Source organism: Pseudorca crassidens, chromosome 3 (genome assembly GCF_039906515.1).
Source record: "Pseudorca crassidens isolate mPseCra1 chromosome 3, mPseCra1.hap1, whole genome shotgun sequence".
Taxonomy (NCBI): Eukaryota; Metazoa; Chordata; class Mammalia; order Artiodactyla; family Delphinidae; genus Pseudorca; species Pseudorca crassidens.
This window is the reverse complement of record NC_090298.1, coordinates 47,141,407-47,168,453: the sequence shown is the minus strand read 5'-3', so window position 1 is coordinate 47,168,453 and position 27,047 is coordinate 47,141,407. Positions and strand designations below refer to the sequence as shown.

The 27,047-nt window shown below is 38.0% G+C and overlaps 1 protein-coding gene across 11 annotated transcripts in view; it reads left to right on the top strand.

The window, feature by feature from the left end:
* The window catches only part of PDE4D (phosphodiesterase 4D), a 1,449,034-nt gene that overhangs the window by 490,269 nt on the left and 931,718 nt on the right, over positions 1-27,047 (top strand). For all 11 annotated transcript variants that reach the window (XM_067730739.1, XM_067730741.1, XM_067730740.1 and 8 more), the window contains one exon: positions 9,191-9,420. In XM_067730739.1, the coding sequence (XP_067586840.1) occupies positions 9,191-9,420 (230 nt within the window). The remainder of the gene's footprint in view (positions 1-9,190; positions 9,421-27,047) is intronic.

Below are 27,047 nucleotides of genomic sequence, written 5' to 3'. Positions count from 1 at the left end.
ATGGTGAAAGCAAAGCTATACAGACAAAATCTCAAACAGAAGCATACACATACACACTCACAAAAAGAGAAAAAGGGGAAAAAATAATAAATCTTGCTCTCAAAGTCCACCTCCTCAATTTGGGATGATTCGTTGTCTATTCATGTATTCCACAGATGCAGGGTACATCAAGTTGATTGTGGAGCTTTAATCCGCTGATTCTTATGCTGCTGGGAGAGATTTCCCTTTCTCTTCTTTGGTCGCACAGCTCCTGGGGCTCAGCTTTGGATTTGTCCCCGCCTCTGCGTGTAGGTCGCTGGAGGGCGTCTGTTCTTAGCTCAGACAGGACGGGGTTAAAGGAGCAGCTTACTCAGGGGCTCTGGCTCACTCAGGCCGGGGGGCAGGGAGGGGTGCGGATGCGGGGTGAGCCTGCGGCGGTAGAGGCCGGCGGGATGTTGCACCAGCCTGAGGCGTGTCGTGCGTTCTCCTGGGGAAGTTGTCCCCGGATTCCGGGACCCTGGCAGTGGTGGGCTGCACAGGCTCCCCGGAAGGGAGGTGTGGATAGTGACCTGTGCTCGCACACAGGCTTCTTGGTGGCTGCAGCAGCAGCCTTAGCGTCTCATGCCCGTCTCTGGGGTCTGCGCTATTAGCCGCGCCTCGCGCCCGTCTCTAGAGCTCCTTTAGGCAGCGCTCTTAATCCCCTCTCATCGCGCACCAGGAAACAAAGAGGGAAGAAAAAGTCTCTTGCCTCTGTCGCAGCTCCAGACTTTTCGCCAGACTGCCTTCCGGCTAGCCATGGCGCACTAGCCCCCTGCATGTTGTGTTCATGCCGCCAACCCCAGTCCTCTCCCTGGGATCTGACCTCCAAAGCCCGAGCCTCAGCTTCCAGCCCCGCCCGCCCCGGTGGGTGAGCAGACAAGCCTCTTGGGCTGGTGAGTGCTGGTCGGCACCGATCCTCTGTGCGGGAATCTCCACGCTTTGCCCTCCACACCCCTGTTGCTGTGCTCTCCTCCGTGGCTCCAACGCTTCCCCCTCCGCCACCCGCAGTCTCCGCCCGCGAAGGGGCTTCCTAATGTGTGAAAACCTTTCCTCCTTCACGGCTCCCTCCCACTGGTGCAGGTCCCGTCCCTATCCTTTTGTCTCTGTTTATTCTTTTTCCTTTTGCCCTACCCAGGTATGTGGGGAGTTTCTTGCCTTTTGGGAGGTCTGAGGTCTTCTGCCAGCCTTCAGTAGGTGTTCTGTAGGAGTTGTTCCACGTGTAGATGTATTTCTGGTGTATCTGTGGGGAGGAAGGTGATCTCCGCGTCTTACTCTTCTGCCATCTTCCTGTACTCAGAATGCTCTTTTCTGAATTAAAAGAACTTAGGTATTTACATTTATTGCCTTGACTTGTGAGTTTCCTATAAGATTATTTGAGCGAGCTTAGCATTGGATTTTAAGATAAAATATATATATATATATATATATATATATAAAATGAGTAATGAGATAAGGGGATAATATTTAGCATAAGGCTGAGGAATTTTAAGGCAGATTTTCAATTATTGCTTTAGTATATTGTGAACAATTCATTGAGACATAGCAGAATTTATGTATATATATATATATATATACACACACACACGTACAATGTCTATGATGTATATATATACATACACATAATGTCTATCATTGTATATAGTTCTTTTAGATTCTGAATATAATCTTCAATTCTTTTCAATATAACCTATTAAATTTTACCCTAGTTCTTAAAGAGTTGGTTCAATTTTCAAAAATTGTCTTGTTTACAAATTCAGGCCCAGGGAAACTACTTTTTCAGAGTAAATTAGGAAACTAATTAGACAGCAGCAAGGATCGTAACATTGGAAGTTATAAAAACTAATCTTCAGCTTACTCTGTCTTCCTCCTGAAAATTCATGCAGTATTTAACTTGCTAACTTCTACAATGCGCTGCACAGAATAGGTACTGTGGAGCACTGAGTGCCTGAAATCTTTTATTAGTTTTTTTAAAAATTAGGTGAAAATGCTTATCATAATGAATCTATATTTGAAAGAAGTTTCAAACATGGGAATAGACCAAAGCAATCTGAGTGGCTCATATCCTGAAATTTTAAAAGAAATTCCTTGTATGGGCTGCAGCCTCTACCTAACTTACATTAGTAATTACAAACAGAACATTACTAGTAATACCAATATCTAATACTATTTCTCCATTTCCTGATTTCTTACAGTTGAGAAAATGGAGTCAAGTTTGTCTGTTTTCTTCATTCATGCCTTCAGCAAGGTTTATTTTGCATGTGTTTTTTGTTTTAAACATCTTTATTGGAGTATAATTGCTTTACAATGGTGTGTCAGTTTCTGCTTTATAACAAAGTGAATCAGCTATACATATACATTGTCCCAGGCACTGGCTGAGTACTGGAGGTACAATAGTTCTTATGGCATGCTCCTCTCCTTCTAGATGTGTCCAAGCTAACAAATGGAATGACACAGGAATTAATCATTTCACTACAACTGGAAGGCTGAAAGCTGACTTGGGGTCATAAATAAAAAGGCAGAATTTATTTGTATTCATTGTCTTGGATAATATTTTCAACATGAGTGTGTTAAAGGAGGTCATTGAGAGAACTTGACCACCAGTTGACCTGTGAGCTGGACCCAGGTAATCAGAAGCTGCTCACCCCCTCCCTGGTCCATGGAATGTTCTGCCCACCATTCTCCTAGTAGGAGCAGTTTTCGAAGATGCAGGCTTGAGAGAACAATGTGTTGTTGAGTTCACCTGGAGAGTATACATAACTGAACCCAGTTAAGGCCTCTATATAACCTTTTCAGATTCTGGCAGCACGTGCCGAGATCTAGTTGCCTTGCGGCCGCCCAAGACAAACCTGTATGTAAGTTCCCTTCCTTATTAATTCTGTCACCTACTGATCTGGAGTGGCCTGCCTCTTTCTTTGGCCTCTCTTGCCCTCGTGTACAGGGGCCAGGTTCAGATTTCACCTGGGAAGCTCCTGAGGTTTCAAACCAGTAGTGTGTAGGGTGAGAAGAGAAATGGTTGAGGATAGCTCATTGGAGAGTGTCTAGATTCAAGAGACAGTTAACAGGGGATCCATCAACGAGACTAAACAGAACTGATTGGAGAAGTAGACAGGAACCAAAAAGAAATGCCTGATTCACGAGGTAGTCATACCGCTTAGTTTGCCTGAGACAGTCCTAGTTTTCTCCTTTGGTTGATGTCACTTCTGGCTAGCGCCCTCTTTCACTCACAAAAGTGTTCATCCTACTGATGCACTCCTAAAGAGCCCTAAGTCCTCTGTTACAGCTCTTCATCACACATTGGTGAAGACCTATTATATTTATCTTTCTCTCCACATGAATAATGAGTACTTAAGGAAAAAGGAAGTATCTCATTCATCTGTATTTCTAGCACCCCACACACATTTCCAAGGTAGTAGATGCTCAATGAATACCTAATTAAGGAATTACCCAGAAAAGAATGATGTTATAATTAAGATAATTTGAACTCAAAGAGTAGAGATATGATTATATATATAATACAGCACTAGCTGTAACAAGGAGACTCCAAATTTTAGTGCCTTTCCACAATGGAAAATTATTTGTGGCTCATGTGGCCCAAATTAAGCATTCAAGTGGCTCTCCTCTGAACAGTGACTTAGAAACCATGGTATCTCCCATCTTTTGTCTTCACCATCTTCAGTATCCAGTAAGGAGTTCCAGAGGGGGAGAGGAATGAGGGATTGTACCCACAGTTTTTATGGGACAGCTGGAAAATGGCACATTTCCTTAGCCTGTAATCCTTTGCATATAAGGTAATGCCATTGATGTACCTATATCTACCTGCAAGGGAATCTGGAAATATGGTCTAGCTGGTGCTCAGAAAGAAACATTTTCTGCTATAATGCCAATGTACATTCACATATATTTTAAAATAATTTCTCTATAGAAAATTTCATATATATGTGTAAAATATTTATACATATATATGAAACAAATATCAAAAACCCGAGATTATCAACAGCACAGCAATTTATTTATCACCAGTTATATGTATGTCCCTGCACTAAAGGCCTTAAGTGGCTTGCAATCTATTTTGGGAGGGGAAAGAAAAAGAGAACAAAGAAACTAATTAACTATCCTTCATGGAGACTGAAGAAAACAGCAATAATAATGATTCTAGCAACAACACAACAACATATTTAACACTCACACATGCGTTGTAACTCTTAATCATTGAGGGATTGCTTTCTTTAGGTATGTATTTCAGGGAGGCACTTGTCCTAACAGTGAAAACAATTACTTTCAAGTTATTTTTCTGTCAACTATTCCAAGTAAGTTGGTTAGTTACCAAAGAGAATTTTGTTTTATTACAAATTAACAGGTTTGCATTAAACTCATTCAAATATTTTAGTGTCTTTTTTCTTTGGATATTGCATATCTTGAAGCTGAATGTGAGATATTTTTGAGTCCCATCAATAGCAAGTTCAATGTAGTTTCATTTTTTTATTATGACTTTTATTGTACTTTTAAACTCAAAATAGTACAAATTTATAGGGAATATAGGAACTAGTAATAAACAACAATGTGAAAATCACCACCAACACCATCACCTAGAGAAAGCCATTTTAGAGAACTGGGATATATCTTTCTAAAATTTTTCTATAAATATAATATGTTTTGGTGTTTGTTTTTGTTTTAGTGTTGTTTTACAAAAATTAGATCACATTGTAATCTGTTTTTCCCACTCGACATTATGTCATGAACATAATCACATATTCTTCTGCATTATTTTAACAGCCTCATAGTATTTCATAATATGATGTATCAAAATTTATTAAGCCAATCCCTCAGTACAATAATTAGATTATATCTGGTTATTCTTTATCATAAATAAGCTGCAGTGAAATCTTTTTGTTATTGAGTCTTTGCCAGACCATCTTATTGGACCATGTCTAAAATGTCAAAACCATTAGTTCCCAAATTTAAGCATACATAAGAACCATAGTGGAGACTTACTCAGACTCCCAGGCCCTAATAATAGAGATACTGATTAGGCAGATCTGGAATAGGGCCTGGGAGTCTGAATTTTAGCAAGTACCTTCTGCGATTCTCACGCAGGAAGTTTGAGCATCACTTTTTTGAGAAATAACAGCTTAGAGATGCTATAAATACTGTCTTTTCCCTTGACCCTTGTAAAAATGTCATTTTCCTACAATAACATGAAATACATATTGTCCTGGTGATCATTTTTACATTTCTTTCCAAAATAAGGCCATTTAACCTATCACCTTCTACCAGGTAAAGTTCTGTTTCTTTTTAAAATATCATTGATACACACTGATATGGAATTTTTTAAAAGCCACTTGTTATGCTGTTTTTGAATGGAATGTTAGGATATAGACATCTATAGCTTTATCATTTTTATTATCAAGATAAAAATACTACACTTTATTTTTAATAGAGGTTGTTCTCTCAGAAGTTACCTCTTGAGGTGGTTTTATCTAAAAGAGAATGTCACAAACCTTAAGTCTTTTATCACATGACCTGGGTTATAGAAAGCATTCCTTCAGTTACAATGCTATCTTTATAAAAAGATATTAACTTTGGCCAGCTACATTCAGTGTTTAGCTCTGCTAGACTCATCTTTTTTTCTTCTTTTCCACGTTTGTCCCAAAGAAGGATGTCTACACACTTAAGTCATTCATTAACTTCTCTTGAGAAATACGTGAGGCAAATCATGACCTGTTAGCAGTCCCAGAGTGTGGCTGTAGTTTGCAATTCTGTCCTTAAACGAACACACAGAACGTTGTAAGCACATAGAGGCTCACTTTCTCAAACTAAAAGCTAAGAATGGTACATGTGCACACGTTTTCCCTTTATTATATATATTTGCCATCTCACTAAGCATTGATTTTACCACTGGCTATTATAAAATCTGAGTATTTCAGAGCTGAAAGTAGCCTTAAGGTTCATTTTGTACAATCTCTTGATTGTATGACTAAGGAAACTAAAGTCCAGAAAGGTAAAATGACTCAACACCACATAAGTAATTAGTGCCAGAGTCAGGCCTAGATCTCTGTCTCCTGACTTAATCAACAAGGATTCTCAACTAATTTCCACTGTTTATGTAGGGCTCAATTCTGTTCATTTTTTTAAAAATGTGAGGCATATTAAATTATGGTCAATTACTATGTGTTCAATTCTTTTCTGGAAGTATGCACCTTGCCAGGGACCATACTTGTTAGAGGTAGTACAGAGTAGCTATTAGTTTCAGGTTTAACTAAAATAGATTTGGGTTTGGATTTTGACTTGTAGGGTGATCAGTCATCCTAGTTTGCTTGGGATTGGTGGGTTCTCCTGAGCATGGGACTTGCAGTCCTAAAAGCAGAAAGGCCCAGGCAAACAGGAATGTTGGTTACCCTACTAACCACGTGGCTGTGTGACCAGGGCATGTGATGATAAAGGTCTCTGTTTCTTTATGTGTGAAATGGGAAAAGTAATAGAACCTACCCCGAGGACTTGAGTGAAAATTAAATGAGGTGATATATGAAAAGCACAGCACTCACTAAGTAAACCCAGCAGTTGATAAGGACTCAATAAATATTAGTCATTATTATTAAAACTATTTTCTAGTTTTATTGAGATATAATTGACATACAGCAGTGTATACGTTTATACAGCATAATGATTTGACTTAAAAATATTGTAAAACAATGACCACAGGTTTAGTTAACATTCATCATCTTGTGTAGATACAAAAAAAAAGAAAAAATACTTTTTTCCTTGTGATGAGAACTCTTAGGGTTTACTCTCTTAATAACTCTCGTATATACCATCCAGCCATGTCAACTGTAGTCATCACGCTATACATTACATCCCTAGTACTTATTTATTTTATAACTGGAAGCTTGTACCTTTTGACCCCTTTCATTCAATTTCCCCTCCCCCACGCCCACTTCTCGTAACCACAAAGCTGATCTGATGAGTTTGGGTTTTTTTCTTTAGATTCCATGTATAAGTGTGCTCATACAGGGTTTATTTTTCTCTGTCTGACTTACTTCACTTAGCATAATGCCCTCAAGATCCATGCATGTTGTCTCAAGTGGCAGGATGTCCTGCTTTTTAAAGCCACTATTATTACTAATATTGTTTTACAAAGCAAGTAGATTCCTCAAAGCACAGATTCTCAGAATCTAGATCTTCATATCTAGGACCTGAAATAAATAAACTTTGCGTTTAGCTTTGACGTCTTCTTTACCTTCCGGGTGCCTTCTTTTTTGTTTCTATTTATCCATGAAATTAGACAATAAAACCCAAGGCTGAATAGAAGTCCACCATTGGATGTCCTTTCACATTTTTCAAGCTATAAATCAGAAAAAGACAAATTTTCTGTTTTTGGAAAAAAATATGGATGAATGAAGTATCAAAGGCAGTATAGTGCTATGAAAAGATAAAGGGAATTAGCCTGGATTATAATAATAATAGCTGCCATTTTGTTGAGTACAAACTGTGGGCCATCTATTAATACTTCATACACTTTGTATCTCTGATCCAGACAATGACCCTGAGAAGTAAATATTATTATTATCCTCAGCGTTCAAGTGGAGAACCAATCTCAGTGAGCCTAAGTTACTTGCCCAAAGATGGTAGTATAGTAAGAAGTTCAACAAAGGTTCTAAGCTAGGTCTGGACTCTGCAAAGTCAATGCACTTTTAACTTATAGCCAACAGGCTAATTTTGGAGAAAGTACTTTGCCTCTCTGGGCTAGTTTCTTCACTTGTACAACTCAGAAGGAAAGGAAATTGCCATGACTGCTTATCACATAACAGGTAATGAGCTATGCACATTACATTCATGATCTCATTTAATTCTTGTGGGTAAATATTATTTCCATTTTTGTGTGTGTTGGGGGGGAATGGGTGGGTCATCCTCCATCCTGACAGGGAATCACCCTTACCAATGGAAAGGTTTTTTAGGAAAGGGCAACTCCTACTTAGTTTCCAGAGCCCTTTCCATGTCTCAGGAGATAACCACTTCAAACAATATGCCAAAGAGACACAGTTGAGGGTGGCCAATTCTGCTCCCCTACACACTGGTCCATGGGAGAGACCCTGCCTGGCCACCCACCCAAAGAACAGAGTCACTCACCGAAGCCCTCCCTGAAACACCACTTTGGCTCCTAAAGAACAAACAGGGTGTGGAGGATAGTGGTTTGGGACTTCAGAGGGGAGAAGGGCCACTCACACGGAGATAGAAAAGCAAAGGTTTGGCCAACAAATGTGTGCTGCAGAGACGATGGATCTATTTCCATTTTTATGGTAAAGAAACAGAAAACTTAGATTAAGCAACACTCTACAAACACAACTGGCAAAGTGGCAATGCAAGGATTCTAAAACTCATTGTGTTATCTGATAACACTTGGTGGCTCTATCATTCTGTGTATATGGATATAATAAACGTTGCCAGACTAGACTTTCCAACCACTTGGAAATAATTATTACTTATGTAGCAGTATATTTTTTCAACTAGAGTCAAAATATTAAATTTTCTATTCGCAAAATTCAGCTGTGATTTAAATATATTTCTACTTGGTACTCAGATGTTCATGTCTTTTTTTTCATTCCCCTCACAAAGTCTTATCATAAAACTTTGTAAAGAATATCTGAGTAACAAGTGACATATGAAAATATGTTACAAATATGGTCCTAATTATGAAGAAAAAAAAGGACTCATTTTCTTCCTCTTTCTTCATGTATTTATGGGTATGTAATATGTCAAGATATATATATATACACATACATATATATATATATACACACATATATATATATGAAATTTCCACAATTCATTTCATATTTCGTAGAAAAATGTTTTGATTTACCCTTGATTTCATAGAATTCATGCACAAAACTCATAAATTCTAAGATTATTGGAAATGTCAGTTAACTGTTAACAACCAAGCCATATCTGAATATACTGGTGAACAACTTTACTATTTTTAAAATAACTCTAGATTTCAGTTATTAGTTGTAGTCTTTTCACCAAATATTTTTCTGTTAATATCACTGCTTTCTAGTTAGCATTTTTCACGTATAATTTTCCCTCAATTTCTTTCTCCAAAAGTGTAAAGCCATCATGTAATGATAAATCATGGGACTTTTGTTGATTACTGAACTTTCTTGAACTTTTGTCTTAGGCCTCTGAGGAAACACTGCATTCCACTAATGAAGAGGAAGACCCTTTGCGAGGAATGGAACCCTATCTTGTACGGAGACTTTCTTGCCGCAGTGTCCAGCTTCCCCCTCTCGCCTTTAGACAGTTGGAACAAGCTGACTTGAAAAGTGAATTGGAGAACACTCAAAGGCCAACCAGCCTCCCCCTGAAGATTCTACCCCTGATTGCTATTACTTCCGCGGACTCCAGTGGGTGAGTGACCTTGGCGACATTTCCCCATTTTGTATTTTAGATGGTGATGGTTATCTGTGATCTTTTGAGTTTTGTGGCTCATTGCTTGATTTGAGCAGAAGGAAAATGGGGTTTCTAGAGCCAAAAGAAAGAAGGGTGATTTTTTTTTCTCAGGTAATGTTGCAATCTCTGCAGGAGGGGACGTTTTAGTGAAATTATTTTACAAGGAGGACTTGAAAAGGTATTGATGAATGATAATGAGTATCTGAAGAAGGGGACTTGGACTTGGAAATTGATCTTGGTCATAGGTAATTTAATAGAACATTTCTTAACAAATGAGAACTAATGGACAAATTACCATGTAGGCATACATATCTGGAAATGGTAGGCAATGTTTATCGATGCAAAGCAAATTTGGAATCAAGAATAGATTGTACTGTAATTAGAATTAAAGGAAATATGCAGTTATAGTCATGAGCCTAGTAATTTGGCCTTTGACATTTTCAGGTGTTGCTTACCAGAATACTGTTTCAGTTCCCAGCACAAGGCAGTTTTATTCTGCATTAGTATGTATAGAAGAATCAGATGCAATGAGGCCTCCAATTACAAATGTAATATTTCTAGTTCCTACTTTGCAGAGTATTTATGTTTTTATTCTTTTTCTACTGTTTACAATGGAATTTTTACTCTTTAATAGCAATTCACTAGATAAAATATTGTCAAAGAAAGTGAGGATAGTGGGCACATCTGTTATTTGTTTTTTTGGCCAGCTCAGCTGCATTTTAAGAAGAGAGGAGGAAACCAGTGGAACATAGGCAGTCTCTTGAGCATTTACTAGGATTACAAGAACAGAGCAATTTGTTATGCTGAAAATGTGATGCTCCCTCATTCTCTGCCAAGTTCAAGGCATGTATGTCTAGAGAGGTATCTTTTGGATTTTCCTAAAAGTTGTTAGAAAAGTTGTGGTCAGAAAAAATTTCAGCAGTAACTGTCATCTAAGATATTGAATTTATCTGTTTGAATTGTTAAAGACCAGTTCAAAGCACCTATGTTATTAAAAGTTATGAGGAAACCACTACTAGGTAAGTAAGAAGACAACAAATTCTTACTTTGAAGCGATGGAAAGAGGAATTACGTATGTGATGTGTTTGCGTTGGTTTTTTTTTTCCTTGGGATGAACCATGTATATAAATAAGACTGTACACCTGTTGATCAGACACACTAAATCAGGTGGGAATTTTATATGGCAGTTTGATCTGAGCATGCTTTGAAAAATACTGTCTCAGAAATCCAATTTCCCCTCGTCGGCGTCAATACCACTTCATCTGTGTAGAGAACAGGATTCACTGCCAGGTGTGTCAGAGGTCACCAAGTCCACCCCTATGTTGATTAATTTGCTAGGAGAGCCCAGAATTCAGTAAATAGTTGTATTCGTGACTGGGATTTATTACAGAAAAAGAATGCAAAGCAAAATCAGCAAAGAGAAAGGCACATGGGGTAAAATCTGGAGGAAACCAGATATGAGCATCCAAGAGTTCCTTCTCCCAGTAGAATCAGACAGGATGCACTTAATTCCTCCAGTAATGAGTTGTGACAACACATGTGAAGTGTGTTCACCAGGGAAGCCTTCTACCAGGGAAGCCTATTAAAAACTCAGTGTGTGTATGAGGTATTTAAGAGTCAAACTTATAGAAACGGAGTAGAGTGGAGGTTGCCAGGGGCTGGGGGTAGGGGAAATGGGGAATTGCTATTCAATGGGCATATAGTTTCAATTACAAAATGAATAAGCTCCCGAGATCTGCTGTACAGCATTGTGGCTATAGTTGAAAAGACTGTATTATGCACTTAAAATTTGGTCAGGAGAGTAGATCTCATGTTAAATGTTCTTACCACAATAAAAAAAAATTAAAAATAAAAGATAGATTCAGTGCCCAGAATTTTTATTGGGGGGTGGTCACTGGGGCACCCTCTTCGTAGCATGTGCCTAAATTCCAGATTCCCAGAAGGAAATCAGTTGTTCAGCATAAACCACACTTTTTACACAACGAGTTTAGGCAGTTGGCCACTCTTACCAGTTAGGGAACGGTGGGAACCCTCCTGAAATCCAAGTTCACAGATGCCAGCTAAGGGCTCACCTTTCCAACAGGCTTTTCTAATGATAACAGTTGCAGGCCTAGTATAAACGCTTTTCTGCACAGCAGGTTTATCTTACAATCATTATCTTGCTTTCTCTACCTTTGAGGAAGAAGGGATTATAGTTATAATTAAAATTAAAATGAACTAATTTAAGCCTGTGTTGTATTCAATTAACTTTGGTACCTCAAAAAATTTGGTGGCTAAACATGATTTCTTTTTCAAAGCTGGTGTTATATCATGTGCCCTTAGAAGAAACTGATGCAGTATATTTAATATGCCTCTGTGTAGTTAGGCAAGACATATAATTAAAAATCTCAGGTAAAAGCTAAGCTTATTTAATTAAATTTGAATGTGTTGCTAAAAGCAAATAGCCTCCAAGTGCCAAAGAACTTAGAGGTTCAGAATTGTCTGTATGATAGTACTTAACTTGGTTCAGAGTTTGTTTCCTTTTTAATCAAGGATCTAAGACTCAAGTATAAGCAAAACAGTGCTTACCATTTACAAATTTATTCAATATCTTGGAGGAAAGAATTTGTCTTTTAGAGAGATGAAACAAGAGTGACTTGTCTGTATCAGAAGGCAGCCAGGAGAAACCATGGATGAGAGTGGCAGAAACAAAGACTAAGGATGTCCTTAAGGGATTCCTATTATCTTTTTTTTTTTTTTTTAACATCTTTATTGGGGTATAATTGCTTTACAATGGTGTGTTAGTTTCTGCTTTATAACAAAGTGAATCAGTCATACATAAACATATGTTCCCATATGTCTTCCCTGTTGCGTCTCCCTCCCTCCCACCCTCCCCATCCCACCCCTCCAGGCTGTCACAAAGCACCGAGCCAGTATCCCTGTGCCATGCGGCTGCTTCCCACTAGCTATCTACCTTACTGCGTTTGTTAGTGTGTATATGCCCATGACTCTCTCTCGCCCTGTCACAGCTCACCCTTCCCCCTCCCCATAACCTCAAGTCCGTTCTCTAAGAGGTCTGCGTCTTTATTCCTGCTTTACCCCTAGGTTCTTCATGACATTTTTTTCTTAAATTCCATATATATGTGTTAGCATACGGTATTTGTCTTTTTCTTTCTGACTTACTTCACTCTGTATGACAGACTCTAGGTCTATCCACCTCATTACAAATAGCTCAATTTCGTTTCTTTTTATGGCTGAGTAATATTCCATTGTATATATGTGCCACATCTTTTTTATCCATTCATCCGATGACGGGCACTTAGGTTGTTTCCATCTCCGGGCTATTGTCACAAAGAAAGAAAACTACAGGCCAATATCACTGATGAACATAGATGCAAAAATCCTCAACAAAATACTAGCAAACAGAGTCCAACAGCACATTAAAAGGATCATACACCATGATCAAGTGGGGTTTATTCCAGGAATGCAAGGATTCTTCAATATACGCAAATCTATCAATGTGATAAACCATATTAACAAATTGAAGGAGAAAAACCATATGATCATCTCAATAGATGCAGAGAAAGCTTTTGACAAAATTCAACACCCATTTATGATAAAAACCCTGCAGAAAGTAGGCATAGAGGGAACTTTCCTCAACATAATAAAGGCCATATATGACAAGCCCACAGCAAACATCATCCTCAATGGTGAAAAACTGAAAGCATTTCCACTAAGATCAGGAACAAGACAAGGTTGCCCACTCTCACCACTATTATTCAACATTGTTTTGGAAGTTTTAGCCACAGCAATCAGAGAAGAAAAGGAAATAAAAGGAATCCAAATTGGAAAAGAAGAAGTAAACCTATTATCTTTTGAAGCAAAAATAACCTAGTGGCAGGGCAGGAATAGAGACGCAGACATAGAGAATGAGAGGCTGGGACGAAGTGAGAGAGTAGCATTGACATATATACACCACCAACTGTAAAATAGATAGCTAGTGGGAAGCTGCTGTATAAAACAGGGAGATCAGCTCAGTGCTTTGTGATGACCTAGAGGGGTGGGATAGGGAGGGTGGGAGGGGGGCTTAAGAGGGCGAGGATATATAGCTGATTCACCTTGTTGTACAGCAGAAACTAACACAACATTGTAAAGCAATTATATTCCAATAAGGATGTAAAAAAAAAAGAAAGAAATAATGAATCAAGTGAATAAATAATTGATCATTTGGTCTAAAAAATATGTATTTGTCAACTGAGTATCTGAGAAATGTAAAAATCAGAAGTATAATTTTCTGGACTATCTAAGCTTTGGAAGGTAAGCAAATGGTAAAGTTAGGGATGACATTCTGTCGCTATTCCAGTTAACCAAGAATACAAGATTCCTTCACAGCTATCAGAAAGGGCTAATGGGTAATTTAGACTATTTTAGCTAGGTTTTCTACAGCCCCATTTCCCGTCATTAAAGGTTAGTTGGCAATTGTGAATCTCTGATGAGAAAGAAGACTTTTCATGCCCTTTGGATTTATTTATTTATTTTTGCTCTTTCTTCTGGGATATCAGCACAGCAGACACTTGCTCTGTCGAGTATTACACAGTGGGTCTAGAGACTTGTGTTACCCCTTTAGAAAGCCATGATGTGGTTTCTTAAGGGAATGTTGGTGGGCAAAAATGAATGTTATGTATGCCAGCTGTTAACTTCCTCATGAAGTGCCTGGGTCAAGAGCCTGAGTTCAAGAGGACTTTTTAAAATTAATACTTTCACAATTCTACTTGGATTTGTTTTAACCAGGCAATATGAATGTGTTCAAATGTCCACTATTTAACAATTCTCTTTGAGGATGCCTAAGGTGTCAGCTTGTGTGTGTTGTGATTTAGCAACATTTTGAAACTTTCAGTGATCACAAAACAGAATTGTAAGGCCCGGGATGCCCAGAACCTTGAATTCACCCACCAGTTAGTTTTCCATATAGGATAGGATAGGATGACGCAGGCTTCGTGGCTGTTTATTGACTCTTACTGAAGTAAGAGAGACATCTATTAATGTCTTGAAATGTTATGAACTTGGCAAGAACTTGGAATGTCATGGGTTTCTATATTTCTATCCTAAACAGTTTTCTATCCATTTACTTTCTTACAAACTTTTTATATATGTATAATTTACATGCAGTAAAATACATAAATCTTAAGTATGCATCTGGATAAATTTTATATATTTGTATACTCATGTAATCACCATGTAATTTCCTATCTTCTGTCACTAAAGATTAGTTTTCCCTCTTCTTAGACATCATATAAATGGGATCATATAGTAAATACTCTTTGTGTATGGCTTCTATCACTCAAAATGTTTTTTGATATTTATAGTGTTGGTGTATGTATCAATAGTTTGTTCTTTTTTATTGTGGTGTAGTATTCCATTGTATGAATATAACATAATTTATCTATGCGCTTTCATTGGTGGCCATTTGGGGTATTTCTAGTTTGGAACTATTATGAATGAAGTTGCTACGCACAGTTTTATACAAGTCTTTTTGTGGACATATGCAATTATTTCTCTTGGTTATATTCCTGGGGCTACAATTTCTTTCTGAGTTGTAGGTAAGCATATATTTAGTTTTACTACTGTCCAACAATTTTACAAAGTGATGTACTATTTTATCCTCCCACTAGCAATGCGTGGAAGTTCCAGTTGTTTTGCATCCTTATCAACACTTAGTATTCTCAGTCCTTTCATTTTAGCCATTCTAGTGAATGTGTAGCAGTATCTTACTATGGTTTTAATTTACATTACTCTGATGAGTAGAAATATTGTTTACCTTCTAATATGCTTATTGGCTATCTGTATATCTTCTTTTGTGCTATGCCTATTTAAATATTTATCCAGTTTTTTTTAACTTATTGATTTCTGGGGGTTTTCTGTATCCTAAACATGAGTCTTTTGTTTGTATTGTAAATGAATATTTTCTCTCACATCATGGCTTGAATTTTATTTTCAGTTTACTTTTAATATGGTGTGTGTAGGGAAAAGTGTCACAGTGAACGGTCAGGGAAACAAGGATAAGTGAGATGGCAGTGGAATTAGGCTGGAGAAAAGAGAAATGAGGATGGGCAGAAAACAGGGAAAAACAGTGAAAAGGAAAAGAGTGAAGTTTGCAGGGTGGAGAAGAAAATGGAAAGGGGGAAATGGAGGCAGCTTGCTAAGGGCAAAGGAGGTAACAAGGATGACACTTAACCTGCAGGGCAATTGTCCTGAGAGAAAAGAACAGTTGATCCCTTGAATATTGAATGGTGGCAAATAGGACATCCAAGCATTAAGGGGGCAGACAGAAAAGTTGAGAATGAAAAGGCAATGTCATGGTAGACAGTGGCAGAGTAGTAAGTGGTTTAGAGTGGGGACTCCAGATAAGGTGGTCTGAACTTGAGTCTTGCATGCATCACCACTTACGAGCTATCTGACTTTGGGAAAGTTCCTTACCACTCCAAGTTTCTAATTTCTAAAGGGCAAAAATAAAAATAATGAGAGTACCTACCTCATGGTTTTATTGTGAAGATAAAATACTTGGTACTCTTTTGGCATGTTATAGCTACTTACTGTATAACCACTACTGCTACTGCTACACTTATTTGCAAAAATATTGGAGCAAATCCTGTTTGTTTTGATCAGTTTCCTTGTTAGAATTGGCCTCAAAGATCCTCTATTAATAACTCTTGGGGTAAAGATGGGTGTTCTAGCAGATTTAGGAGGCAACCAGAAATTTGTTCCTGGTTCAGAAAGTTAAGATTATTATGGACCTGTCACATTTGTGTTAAGAAGTCTAGGTCTTGCTTTTGGCATCAGTCCACAGACATGCCCTGCTTTCAAAGATTATTCAGTTATGTTTGGAATGAGATCAGAGGTCCTCTTCATTCCTTACTTCCTCCTTGTTTCACTTCTATAATAACCCTTGCTGACTTCAACATAGTTACCTGGTCAGAATTCTCTGGAGGAATTAGGAGCTCCCCTTGGCGTCAACTCTGGCACTGGCTTACTTTCCCTGGGTAATCCATGGACCCCCCAGATACTCTGAGGAGGGTTTAGCTTGCCACACATGGAACGCTTCTTGCACACAAGTAGGAGATTGTGGCAGCAGAGGGAGAGTAACAGGAGATAGTGCTAAATCTCTCCACCTGTGTTTTAGAGATAGTGCTAAATCTCTCTACCTGTGTTTTACTGCTGCATCAGCTATAATAAAATAAAAGCCAAGGAGTAAGTTGTCCTCTTGTGACAGGATGACACACCTCTGGATGGATGTATATTCAGGGATACATGTGGGTGAAGAATATTACAAAACACTTTCTCATCACTAGTGCCCCATTACCTGTCTGGAGAAGTACACTGTGTGCATTTGTATTACTATGTCCTATAAAAAAAAGAAAATGAAAAGAAGTTAAAGGAAGAAATGGTCACTTGGGGAAAAAAATCAACTCCCCAACATAGGAGGAAGGATTACTTTAGTCAAATAAGGCTTCATATTATAACGATCTTCCAGAAATATTTCCTTGAGTTATGTGCCATTCACAGAGGAGCTGGTCCCAGATGCCAGTTAGACTTTGGATTCTTTGATCAGCTGCCCATCATCTAATGTTCTTGAGTACACACGGTGCCTTAGTGTGAACATAAAAAAGCTAATTTTCAACATTTTGGTACTGAATCAAAATCCAAACAAAATAAAATGAAGAGAAACAGAAGCTTGGTTAAAACAGACATTTGATTTTTCAAATTTCATCCTTTTAACTTAAGAAGACATTGACAGTGGGCATTTCAGATTTGAAGTATTGTGGATATAAGGATTTATGAAGCTAAAGAGTTATATTTCATGGTGAACCCGTGAGACTTGCACCTTCATATTGGATATATGCTCAAGTTTCAAGATATTTATCTGAGAAGTTCTTGCTGAAAGCGATGTGGCAGATCTATAACCCAGTAGGCAAAGGTTTCTGAAATTGAAAATGGGCACACCTGACTGTGATTATAAAATATCCCTTCAGAAATACCGTGTTCTTGAGCTGGATTTGGTTTTAAAAGTAATCGTTGCAGAGTAATAAGGAGGCAATGTTTGCAATAATCGTAAAGATACATGCTATATAAAAAAATAATAAAACAACTGGATTCCTTTGTCTTTGATTTTTTTAAATGCAATTTATTTGTATAGTGTTTGTCAAAACTTCTCGGAATATCCACAGAACATCACAAGACTCATTTCTATAGCATTTACTCTTACTTAATTGAATCAAGTTTTACTTTGCTTTGAAACTTTTGAGTTTCAAGATTAACATAGACTCTAAGAGTGATGGAACACTTTGCTATATAATATCTTGGTAAATGACATCTTGAATCTAATCTAAGATAAACAACTAAATAATGCTGACAGTTTTCCCTCACACATCACAGAAACTCTGAGTGTTTTATGGTACCTGTCATGCCCTAAATTTCCAGAAAGTAAAAATATTTCCAATGAATGAAAAAGATTTCCAATAAATGGTAATTTGGTTAAAATAAATAATACGTTAATTATCAAACTCTCATTTCTTTTTCAGACTACTGTGGTACCTTTTCATTCTCATAGTACTCTCTGGCATCCTAATTAAGGTTACTCAAATGGACTGATACCATACCACAGTATTTTGATCTCTATTTGTATGTCAGTAAAGTAACATGTACTGGGGAGGGTTTACTTTTGTAATCAAAGATTTCTATCTCACCAGGCTCCCATGTTCATAAAAACACTAAACGGAGTGGTGACTTGTGCGTTTAGCACACCGGAGCACCTGGTCCCTGTTTTCATACTTTTCTATTTCAACTTTACTTGTTTGATGGTATAGATTGGTTAGAGATCCCATATTTTCTAAAAATGAACCTGGTGAAGCATTTAATTTACCATGAAAAGTGATCGAAGAACACCATACTGTGGCAGGCAGAGTGCAGAGCTGAATAAAAACACTTTAATTATTTCCACCTGAGAATCATCATGTTTCAGCTCCTCAGATAGCTGCCTTTCCACAAACACTACCCTGTTTGACCATCCTTACATAATCACTGAAGTGTTTGGGGAGAGTTTCCAGTTCTTTCAAAGTCATGTTCTTCTGTCTTGCAATATCATGTTTGTGGGGAAAGAAAGTAGGTGAAAGCACTCTGATTGAATGGCCTTTGTTTAATTGTTATGTGCTCCATAAATGTATGCATTAATTTACACTTCATATTGGACAAAGTGTATCAGTTCAAGAAGAATAAAACAAGAAAAATGCATTCAGCTGAAATTCAGGAAAAGATGAAGTTAGCAAACTCTTTCCCCCTACAAATGAGCACCACAAAATGGAAAAAAGATTTCTTTAAAATAAAATTGTGTACAGAAAAAGAACTATGAGAAAACTATATGACCTCTTGTGTTAAACACACTTTTTTGTCATTGTTGGTTTTGCTGAAAATCCTGGCTAGTTGGTTAGAATTCTTTCTAACAGTTTAGGATTTAGGTGTTATTTACTATGCCAATTTATCTCACTCATTTAGAATCTTTTATCCACTTCAAAGGAATTAAGTGGAGCTAAGCATTGTTAGACATATTCCAAATCTGTGGAATTCAATCAAAACAGTATGCCATTTAGTTGTTTGATGTCGTTTATTTAACATATCTGGATTGACTTTATTTGATGGGTTATAGCATCATTTACCCTAAAGTTGGTGGCTCTGAGCCTGGGAAAGGTGAGACCTTTGCCCGCATTTCCAAATGGGATTTACCTCAGGGTGTTCTGATTTTTATTCCAACATGATTCCTAAAAAAATGTGACTAATGCTTAATGCCATAATAAATACACACACACACACACACACACACACACACCCTCATTGTATGGAACCTATACATAGAAACTCAAAACTTTAGTATACATAAATAATAAACTTAAAATATATAATTTAAAATATACAAATAAGATTTAGAATACACATTTTAGAATACAGAAATATACTTTACCATTGACTCTCTGGACCTTTTCCATTTTTTAGTCATATATTTTAGGAGTGTTCTCTTTCTTTCCTCCTCCACTAACTGTTCTGTGCTCCTGTTAACATGGGACTCTGACCTTCTTATTTCTCCAATATTATTTAATTGAGATTAACTTTATTTCTTAAAGTTGTATGTTTCCACACATATTAGAAAATCAAGTTAAATTTTATAAATAAAAAAGAATAACTGCATGTTATATTGGTGAAAATGTTCATCTCCTCCATCATGTATCAGTTATGTATTCATGCATTCATGTACACATGCATTCAACCATTAACAAGTGTCTATTTTTTCTACACACCGAGCTATGAACTGGAGATGGGAGGCTCACCAAGACCAACACAGTCTCTTATTTCATAGAGTTTAGAATTCAGCTGGGCACACAAACAAGAAAACAGACAACTACAATCCCATTTGTTAGGTATAATGCACATATATGACTGAGGACATGCAGAGTAATGCAGGATAATAGGGGAGCAAGTTAGCATAGGCTTATGAGGAACTGACACCTAAGCTGAGACCTAAAGGAGATGGTATCAGACAGAGAGAACAGCAAAGTCCAATGACAAAAGAAAGCGGGATGTATGCATTCAGAGCGTGGCTAGACCAATAGGCCATGTTGTAGGTATTGTTGATAATCATTATTATTAATTTTTCAGGTAACTGATATGTGAGGGTTTGGAATATTCTCCAGGAGTGCTGAGCACCCAAGGTATAGGCACTGAGAAAGCAAATAGTCCAATTGATTCAAAATTGGAAAGTGGGGTTGCAAGGTAAGAAAAACTGGGAAAGGGATTTGAGAGTTTGGAAAGATAGTGAAAGAAGTGATGAATCGTGGCACCTAAGCTGAGTATGGAACTGAGTGAATGTAAGAAGGTACAGATATAGAGAGGGTTGAGATCTCTAGCGGGCTCTATGATGTCAAAGCGGTGAGATTAGAATAACTGAACAAGCTGAAAAGTTAGGAGGTTATATTTGAAGGATAGGATGTTTGGGCCTTCTGATTTAAGTTAGGTCATTTAAGGTGGTTTTCAAGATGTTAGCGGGTGTCCAGGGAAGAGAATGACTGCAGTGGGAAAGAAGTAGTTGAAGAATTGAGAGATCTGGGCATGAGGTAACCCTTCCACAACAACACTGAAGTCACACAGGATAGCAGCAGGGATCAAGATGTGAAATTGCTAAAAAGGTGGGCAGCTTTCAATAAATGAGACATAGAGACCAGGGAGACTGGCAGAAGTCAGTGATGAAGTAGAGTTGATTGGCATTGATGCCAAAAGAGAGGTTTTGCAAGAGGACAGAGGAGTAATGCCCAGTAAGTTAATGTGAGTAATTAGGAGAGCCCCAGCCCCATCTCAGGAAGAGGATCAGGGCACTGAGAACAAGAGCAGCCTCCCCTCCAATTCACTACAGGGCCGTGATGTCCTCAGCAAAGGGCCATGTTTGAAGGAAGGTAGGATGTGGGTGGCTCTTCAGAGGGGAGGGGAGGATGAAGGACAGTCTGTTTACCACAGGAAAAAAAGGGTTCCGGAAGACCTAACTAAGAAATTTGGAAGAACAGAGAGGGGCTTTGGACAGAAAAGAGAAATCATAGAGCAATAGAGGGATAAGGAACAGAGGAGAAATTATCTATCTCAGGTAGTTCTCTGAATTAGAGCTGAATTTCAAAACATTTTCAAGAATTGGTCCAGCTGTCCTCTGACAGATTCAGGGAGGCAGAAGTGTAGCCTAATAAGTAAGTCTTTTACAAAGCCCACAGGGATTATTCTAGTCCAGATAAGTAGGTCTACACTGGTAGCCTTTGGTTCCTAGTACTTTCATCATCTGTTGGAAACAGCAGCAACTTCTGGTGTGGGAAATTTTGCATCTCTCAAGCTCCTCAGCTGTGTCCTAGATTTATTACCGTCTGTGGAATATGGAGAAGGATCTGATTTTTTCATGTGTATTATCTTTTTAGTCAGAGTATTATTTTATTTTCAACTGTTGTGTTTTTAAATATTTAACTCTATTTTGCCAGCTATAATAACAACTTAGGTGTTAATTAGCGTTTGGGTTTTTCTTTTGAGAATTTCCTTCCTGAGAAATGATCATTGTCTGAAACAACTCTACTTTCTTAAATATTCTTAAATACTATTTCTGGGATTCAAGTACTGTTCCAGTTCATCATGCTGCCAGTTGTAGGAGCAAAATCTAGAATAAAAGTGAATTTTATGTGGACAAATTCTATTTGTAGAAAACTTTCTTCTGTAAATGAGACTACTGTGACTCTACTGAAAGAACACAAAGGCACATGCATATGGTTTTTTCTTAACTTGGGTGTAATGTATTACTTGCAGACTTTATCTTAGAGAAAACAATGCTCATGGTAATTTTAATTCAAAACTGTATGATGAGAGTTGCACGGTTAAATCCTGGGACTAAAAACCTTGATATAATGCCTCTGCAAACACAGTTTTTTTATTCTGGTCTCTCCTATGGGTCATTTTTGTTTGTTTTAATCCTCACCACCTGAAGTAGTATCTGTGACTAGCAACTGTGGAGTATGTCATAAATGCCTTAGCAAAGGATTTTAATTCTACTCCAAAGATACCCACACAGAGAGGGCTTCATTTGTCTTAAAAGAAATGTGAAGGTTGATTGATTTTCAGATTGTTGTTGGTTCATTACAACAAATAAAGACTACATAGAATCTTTACCTTCTTATTTTGGTTTTTAATTTCTGGCATGTTCTGTTCAGTGTCCACTGGCAAAGCTGAGGTTAGGGCTAATGATTTTAGGTTTAAGTGTTTCTATAAAACTGCCCTATAAGCGAAAGATATCCTTTGCAGTGGCAAAACAGTGAATGCATAATAATGAAAATTCACATTCATGGACCATTATCTAGTCATTAAGATGATCGTTGTGATAACTATATAGTAACGTGGAAGACCTTGGGAACTTTTGGGAAGAAAAGAAAAATACATAAGTACATCTCCATGTTTAAATTACAGACTGCAAAATATATGCCTGCATGTGTCTAAGAACTGGAAAGCGATATGAAAATAATTAGATATTTTTGAATAACAGGATTGTGGGTTTTTTCCCTCTTAATTTCTAGTAATGAAAATATGTGTTTGTCCAATCAGTAAATTACATTAAAATTGTATTTATGATTTATCTGCAATTGCATTCATCCAAGCATCTATAGAGCTTTAGTATATGATAGACACTCTTTCAAGTGCTGGGAGTATATTTTTGAAGAGATAAAAATAAAATTCATGGTATTTTGTTTTTCACATGTAAGTCAACAGGAATCTTTGGCAAATATGAGGGGAGGAATACTTGGACTTTTCGAGTTCTCCTGATCATTTTGTGTAACCAGGCTCTGCTGGCAGCAGACTCCCCAAAAAGATCACCAGCAGAACATATTGATCAAGCCAAACTATTAGTCTCACTGAAATAAAGGAGAACACTGCCCTTAAACTTAGAAATATTTTAGAAGGGAGAAGTACAGAAAGGATATTTATAGAGTTTTATAGCCTGGTCTTGTTAGGTGGAAAATGGTTGGAATTGAGAAGAATCTAAGGTCCTAGTAGCTTTGGATTAATGGGGTCTTAAAGTGAGGTGAGGGTCTTAAAGAGGTTTCATGAGCAAACTGTTAGTTTTGAGAAGTAAACTTTTAGTTGGTTTACAGTCTTACAGTTTAAGAGCAAGCATTCCATGGAGCTAGTACCTAAGTTATTTTTGCTTGGTCCCAGGATTTGTTTGGCACTAAAGCAGGCACTTAAGCTTTGACCCATAATTGTTTAGAGCTGGGACAGGAAAGTATTTTGGTTTTAGTTCTTACCACCTTGTTTATGAGTGAGCTTAGGTCCTATGGTCTGAATATTTATGTACCCCCAAATTCATATGTTGAAATCCTAACCGCCAAGTGGGTGGATAGTATTAGGAAGGGGGGCCTTCGGGAGGTGATTGGTCATGAGGGAGGAGGACTCATGAACAGGATTAGTTCCCTTATAAAGAGACCCCAGAGATCCTTCACTCCTAGCCACGGTGAGAAGGCCATCTATGAACCAGGAAGTGGGCATTAACCAGACACTACATCTGCCAGCCCTTGACCTTGGACTTCGCAGAGTTGAGAACTGTGAGAAATGAATTTCTATTGTGTATAAGCCACCCAGTTCAAGGTATTCTGTTACAGCAGCCTTAATGGACTAAGATACTAGGCTTGATACTCATTCAGCCAGACATTGCAAAAAGACAGGTGCTCTGTACCCTCTTTTTAAATTTATGCTATTGTCACCTCATTGTTTGAGAATATAACTCTGGGGATAGTCAAGGGATGAGAGCTCAAGGAAGGTAAGATCCTAGAGTGGAAAACTGGTTTGGTTGGTTGGCATCTTCTGTTTTGAAGGGGTCTCAGTGTGGTAGGAAGGAGAGCCCAGCCTTCCACCTGGGAAGCTAGAGGGGACAGATATCCCCCTCTGCGCACCTCTCTGAAGCAGGTAGAGCTCAGTGTGGTAAATCTGATGCTCCCAGCCAGGACTTTGAATCTTGAGACGGTGGCTCAGACCCGCCATCACATGTGTCACCACTAAATGTTAGTGGCATGGAGGTTGTGGCTGCTGACACTGTGACCAGGGCTGATGGTGCCCAGCTGGTGAGCAGCAGCATCCTAGGCAGACTGATCGTGTGGTTTCCTCCTGGCCTCCTGGCTACTCCTTGTTTCCAATGGATCCAGCTCGTCTGCTTCTTATATTCTTTTTTTTTTTTAAGAAGATGTTGGGGGTAGGAGTTTATTAATTAATTAATTTATTTTTGCTGTGTTGCATCTTCGTTTCTGTGCGAGGGCTTTCTCTAGTTGTGGCAAGCGGGGGCCACTCACTATCGTGGCCTCTCGTTGCGGAGCACAGGCTCTAGAGCGCAGGCTCAGTAGTTGTGGTGCATGGGCTTAGTTGCTCCGCGGCGTGTGGGATCTTCCCAGACCAGGGCTCGAACCCGTGTCCCCTGCATTAGCAGGCAGATTCTCAACTACTGCGCCACCAGGGAAGCCCTCTTATATTCTTTTGATGAATTCTTCTGATGAATTCCTTTTCCTGCTTAAGTGCATCAGTGTTGATTTCTATTATTTGCTACCCAGACCCCTGAGAGGTACACAGCCCTTAATAAATGTATTATGAAGCTTCACTGCTCTTGAAAACAAAGTACAGGAGGTGCTGTGACTTTTCTGTTACTTTAACTGTAAAATCAGTAGTAAAAGTTAGTAGGGAGGAACCAAAGGGGAAAACTGAGTTTTCATTTCAGTGCATTCCTTTTACATAAAAGGGTAACAAAAAAGGAGGTAGTAGAGAGAAGAGTGTCTTGAGAAGAGTCTCTTTGTCCCCGGCAAAGTTTGTGAAGCTCTCAATAAGAAGACAAGGACAGGGCTTCACTGGAATTACTCCCTTTTGACTGTTCAAGCTGGTAGGCTTAAAATGGACTCCTAATGAGAGTGGTTTGCACTGCAATTAATTAAGTGCATGAAATTACAAACTGCATGTCTTTTCTCTCTGGAGAATATTCTTCCGCTATAAGTACTAATTTATTTTAATTCCTGTCTCTCTCTCTGTGTCTCTGTATCTCTTTTTAAAAAGAAGTTCTCCCTGAAGGAAAATGAACTCTGATTGCTGTTAGTCCACTGAGAAAGGCTTCCCTTTGAACGTGGGAACATACTTCTCTCTAATTCTTCCTTACATGTAGTGCTAAATTTATCAGGCTTGTTCCCGATATATTTTTTGAAAATAATGGTGAGGAAATAAGATGAGAAACTGTTGCTTAAACTTTTTTTTATAGGTGTCCTTGTCTTTTAGAAGTCATTTATCTTTTTTGTAGTGTGTGTGTGCACACATGCACACGCTTGGGTGTGATCTCCTTCAGAAGTACTTCAGAGACAGATCATTTCCAAAACCTTATCTTCAGTCTGCAGGGTCAACTCCTGGCAGAGAGGACACAGGCATGTTATCTCAATAGTAGAAGGTACTCCTTTCCTTCTTGGTCCCTCTCTACCTTTATGTACTATCTTAATTATATTCACAGCTTTTAAACCTCAATTGTAATTCTGTGCTTCAGGATTTGTATTGTTCTCCCACTTTCTCTCCTAGATTAATATTTATTTTCAGGATATCTGATTTAGTCAAATGGAAAGTGTCTAATGAGGCCATTCTTCATGAGATGGGAGTCATTTTAATTAACTTAATGGCTTGTTTCAATGTTAACGGTGGAATTGTGAGGAGAAATGTATGGGTATTTGAATTTTCTAAATTCTTCAGAGTATTAATTGCATATCCAGCACTATTTCTTACAGCTGAGAAAAATTTGGTTGCTTAACAAAAAATGCAGTTGGAATAGTTTTGAAAAAGGTTTGGCATTAGCATTCTCCCTTTGAGATCATCTGAACTTTCTCTGATATCTGCCTGAAGTTACTCCCCTGTTTCTAAAGAAGGCCCCGCTGACATCTACAATTATCTGGCATATTCAGACATGACCTGCAGATTATTATGCTAAAGTAACCCTTACCTGGAATGAAAGAGACCAGAGGTGATAAGGGTTCCCGGGCATTTGAGATCCTGAGAAAACTCAGGGGTGACTCTCCATAAAGATCTCGCCCTCCACCCCAACCTGGAGCCTAATTTACCAATTAGGAAATTGTATCTTCATTGCAAGATGGTCTCAGCCTTGTTGGCCTGAAAGAGTTAATGCACCTTTAACTAATACAAAAGATCTCTCCTAGTAATATCTTAAACGTGGGGAAAAGCCTTTGTTAACAATGGTCACCTAAAGTCAGTTAGATTTCATTGTTAAAAATTAGCACCATTCGCTAAAACCCTTGCCCGTTCAAAATAATGCGTTGTCATATAGCACCAAGATCTATTATTAAACTGCCACACATTATTGCTTTAACAATTTGAGAACTATTATTTTTAGAAAAATGACTTTGTACAATATCCTATTAGAGTCTATTTATTGATGAGAAGAACAAAATCGGATGACATTTGCAAAAAATAAAATTAGTATCTGTTGAAACATCTGTACCACTTCTCTTATTTAAAGGACATTTTTATCCTGGAAAATGACTACTTCAATTAGCCTCTCATCACAACAATAAAATAAAGTTGTCTTTGGATGACTTCTAATTTGCATTTAAATTATCCCCATGGCAGCATTTTGTAAGCACAAGCAAACAAAAGATCACTTGTATGACATAGACCTATACACCTGAAAGAGAAATATATCATCTACAAAATTAAAAATATGGGTCTTAGTAAACACCTCTGAAAAGGAATTATAAGGATCTGCATTTTTTTCCTTCTAGAGTTTACTTTTCTAATAATGCTCCAGAAAAAGAAAATTCTAATATACTTTCCTTGGAGGGGTCATGGGACAGTGATGCCGTTTGAGGCATATGGGGGTAAAAATCATGTGATGTCCTCAACTAGAGAGACTTTCTTTTATTGTTCTTTATCTCTACTATTGGCTCTAATGGTCTTTCTAAAATAATTTTATGTCATAAACTAGTAGTGACCTGGAGATTCAGTGGAGAGGTGAG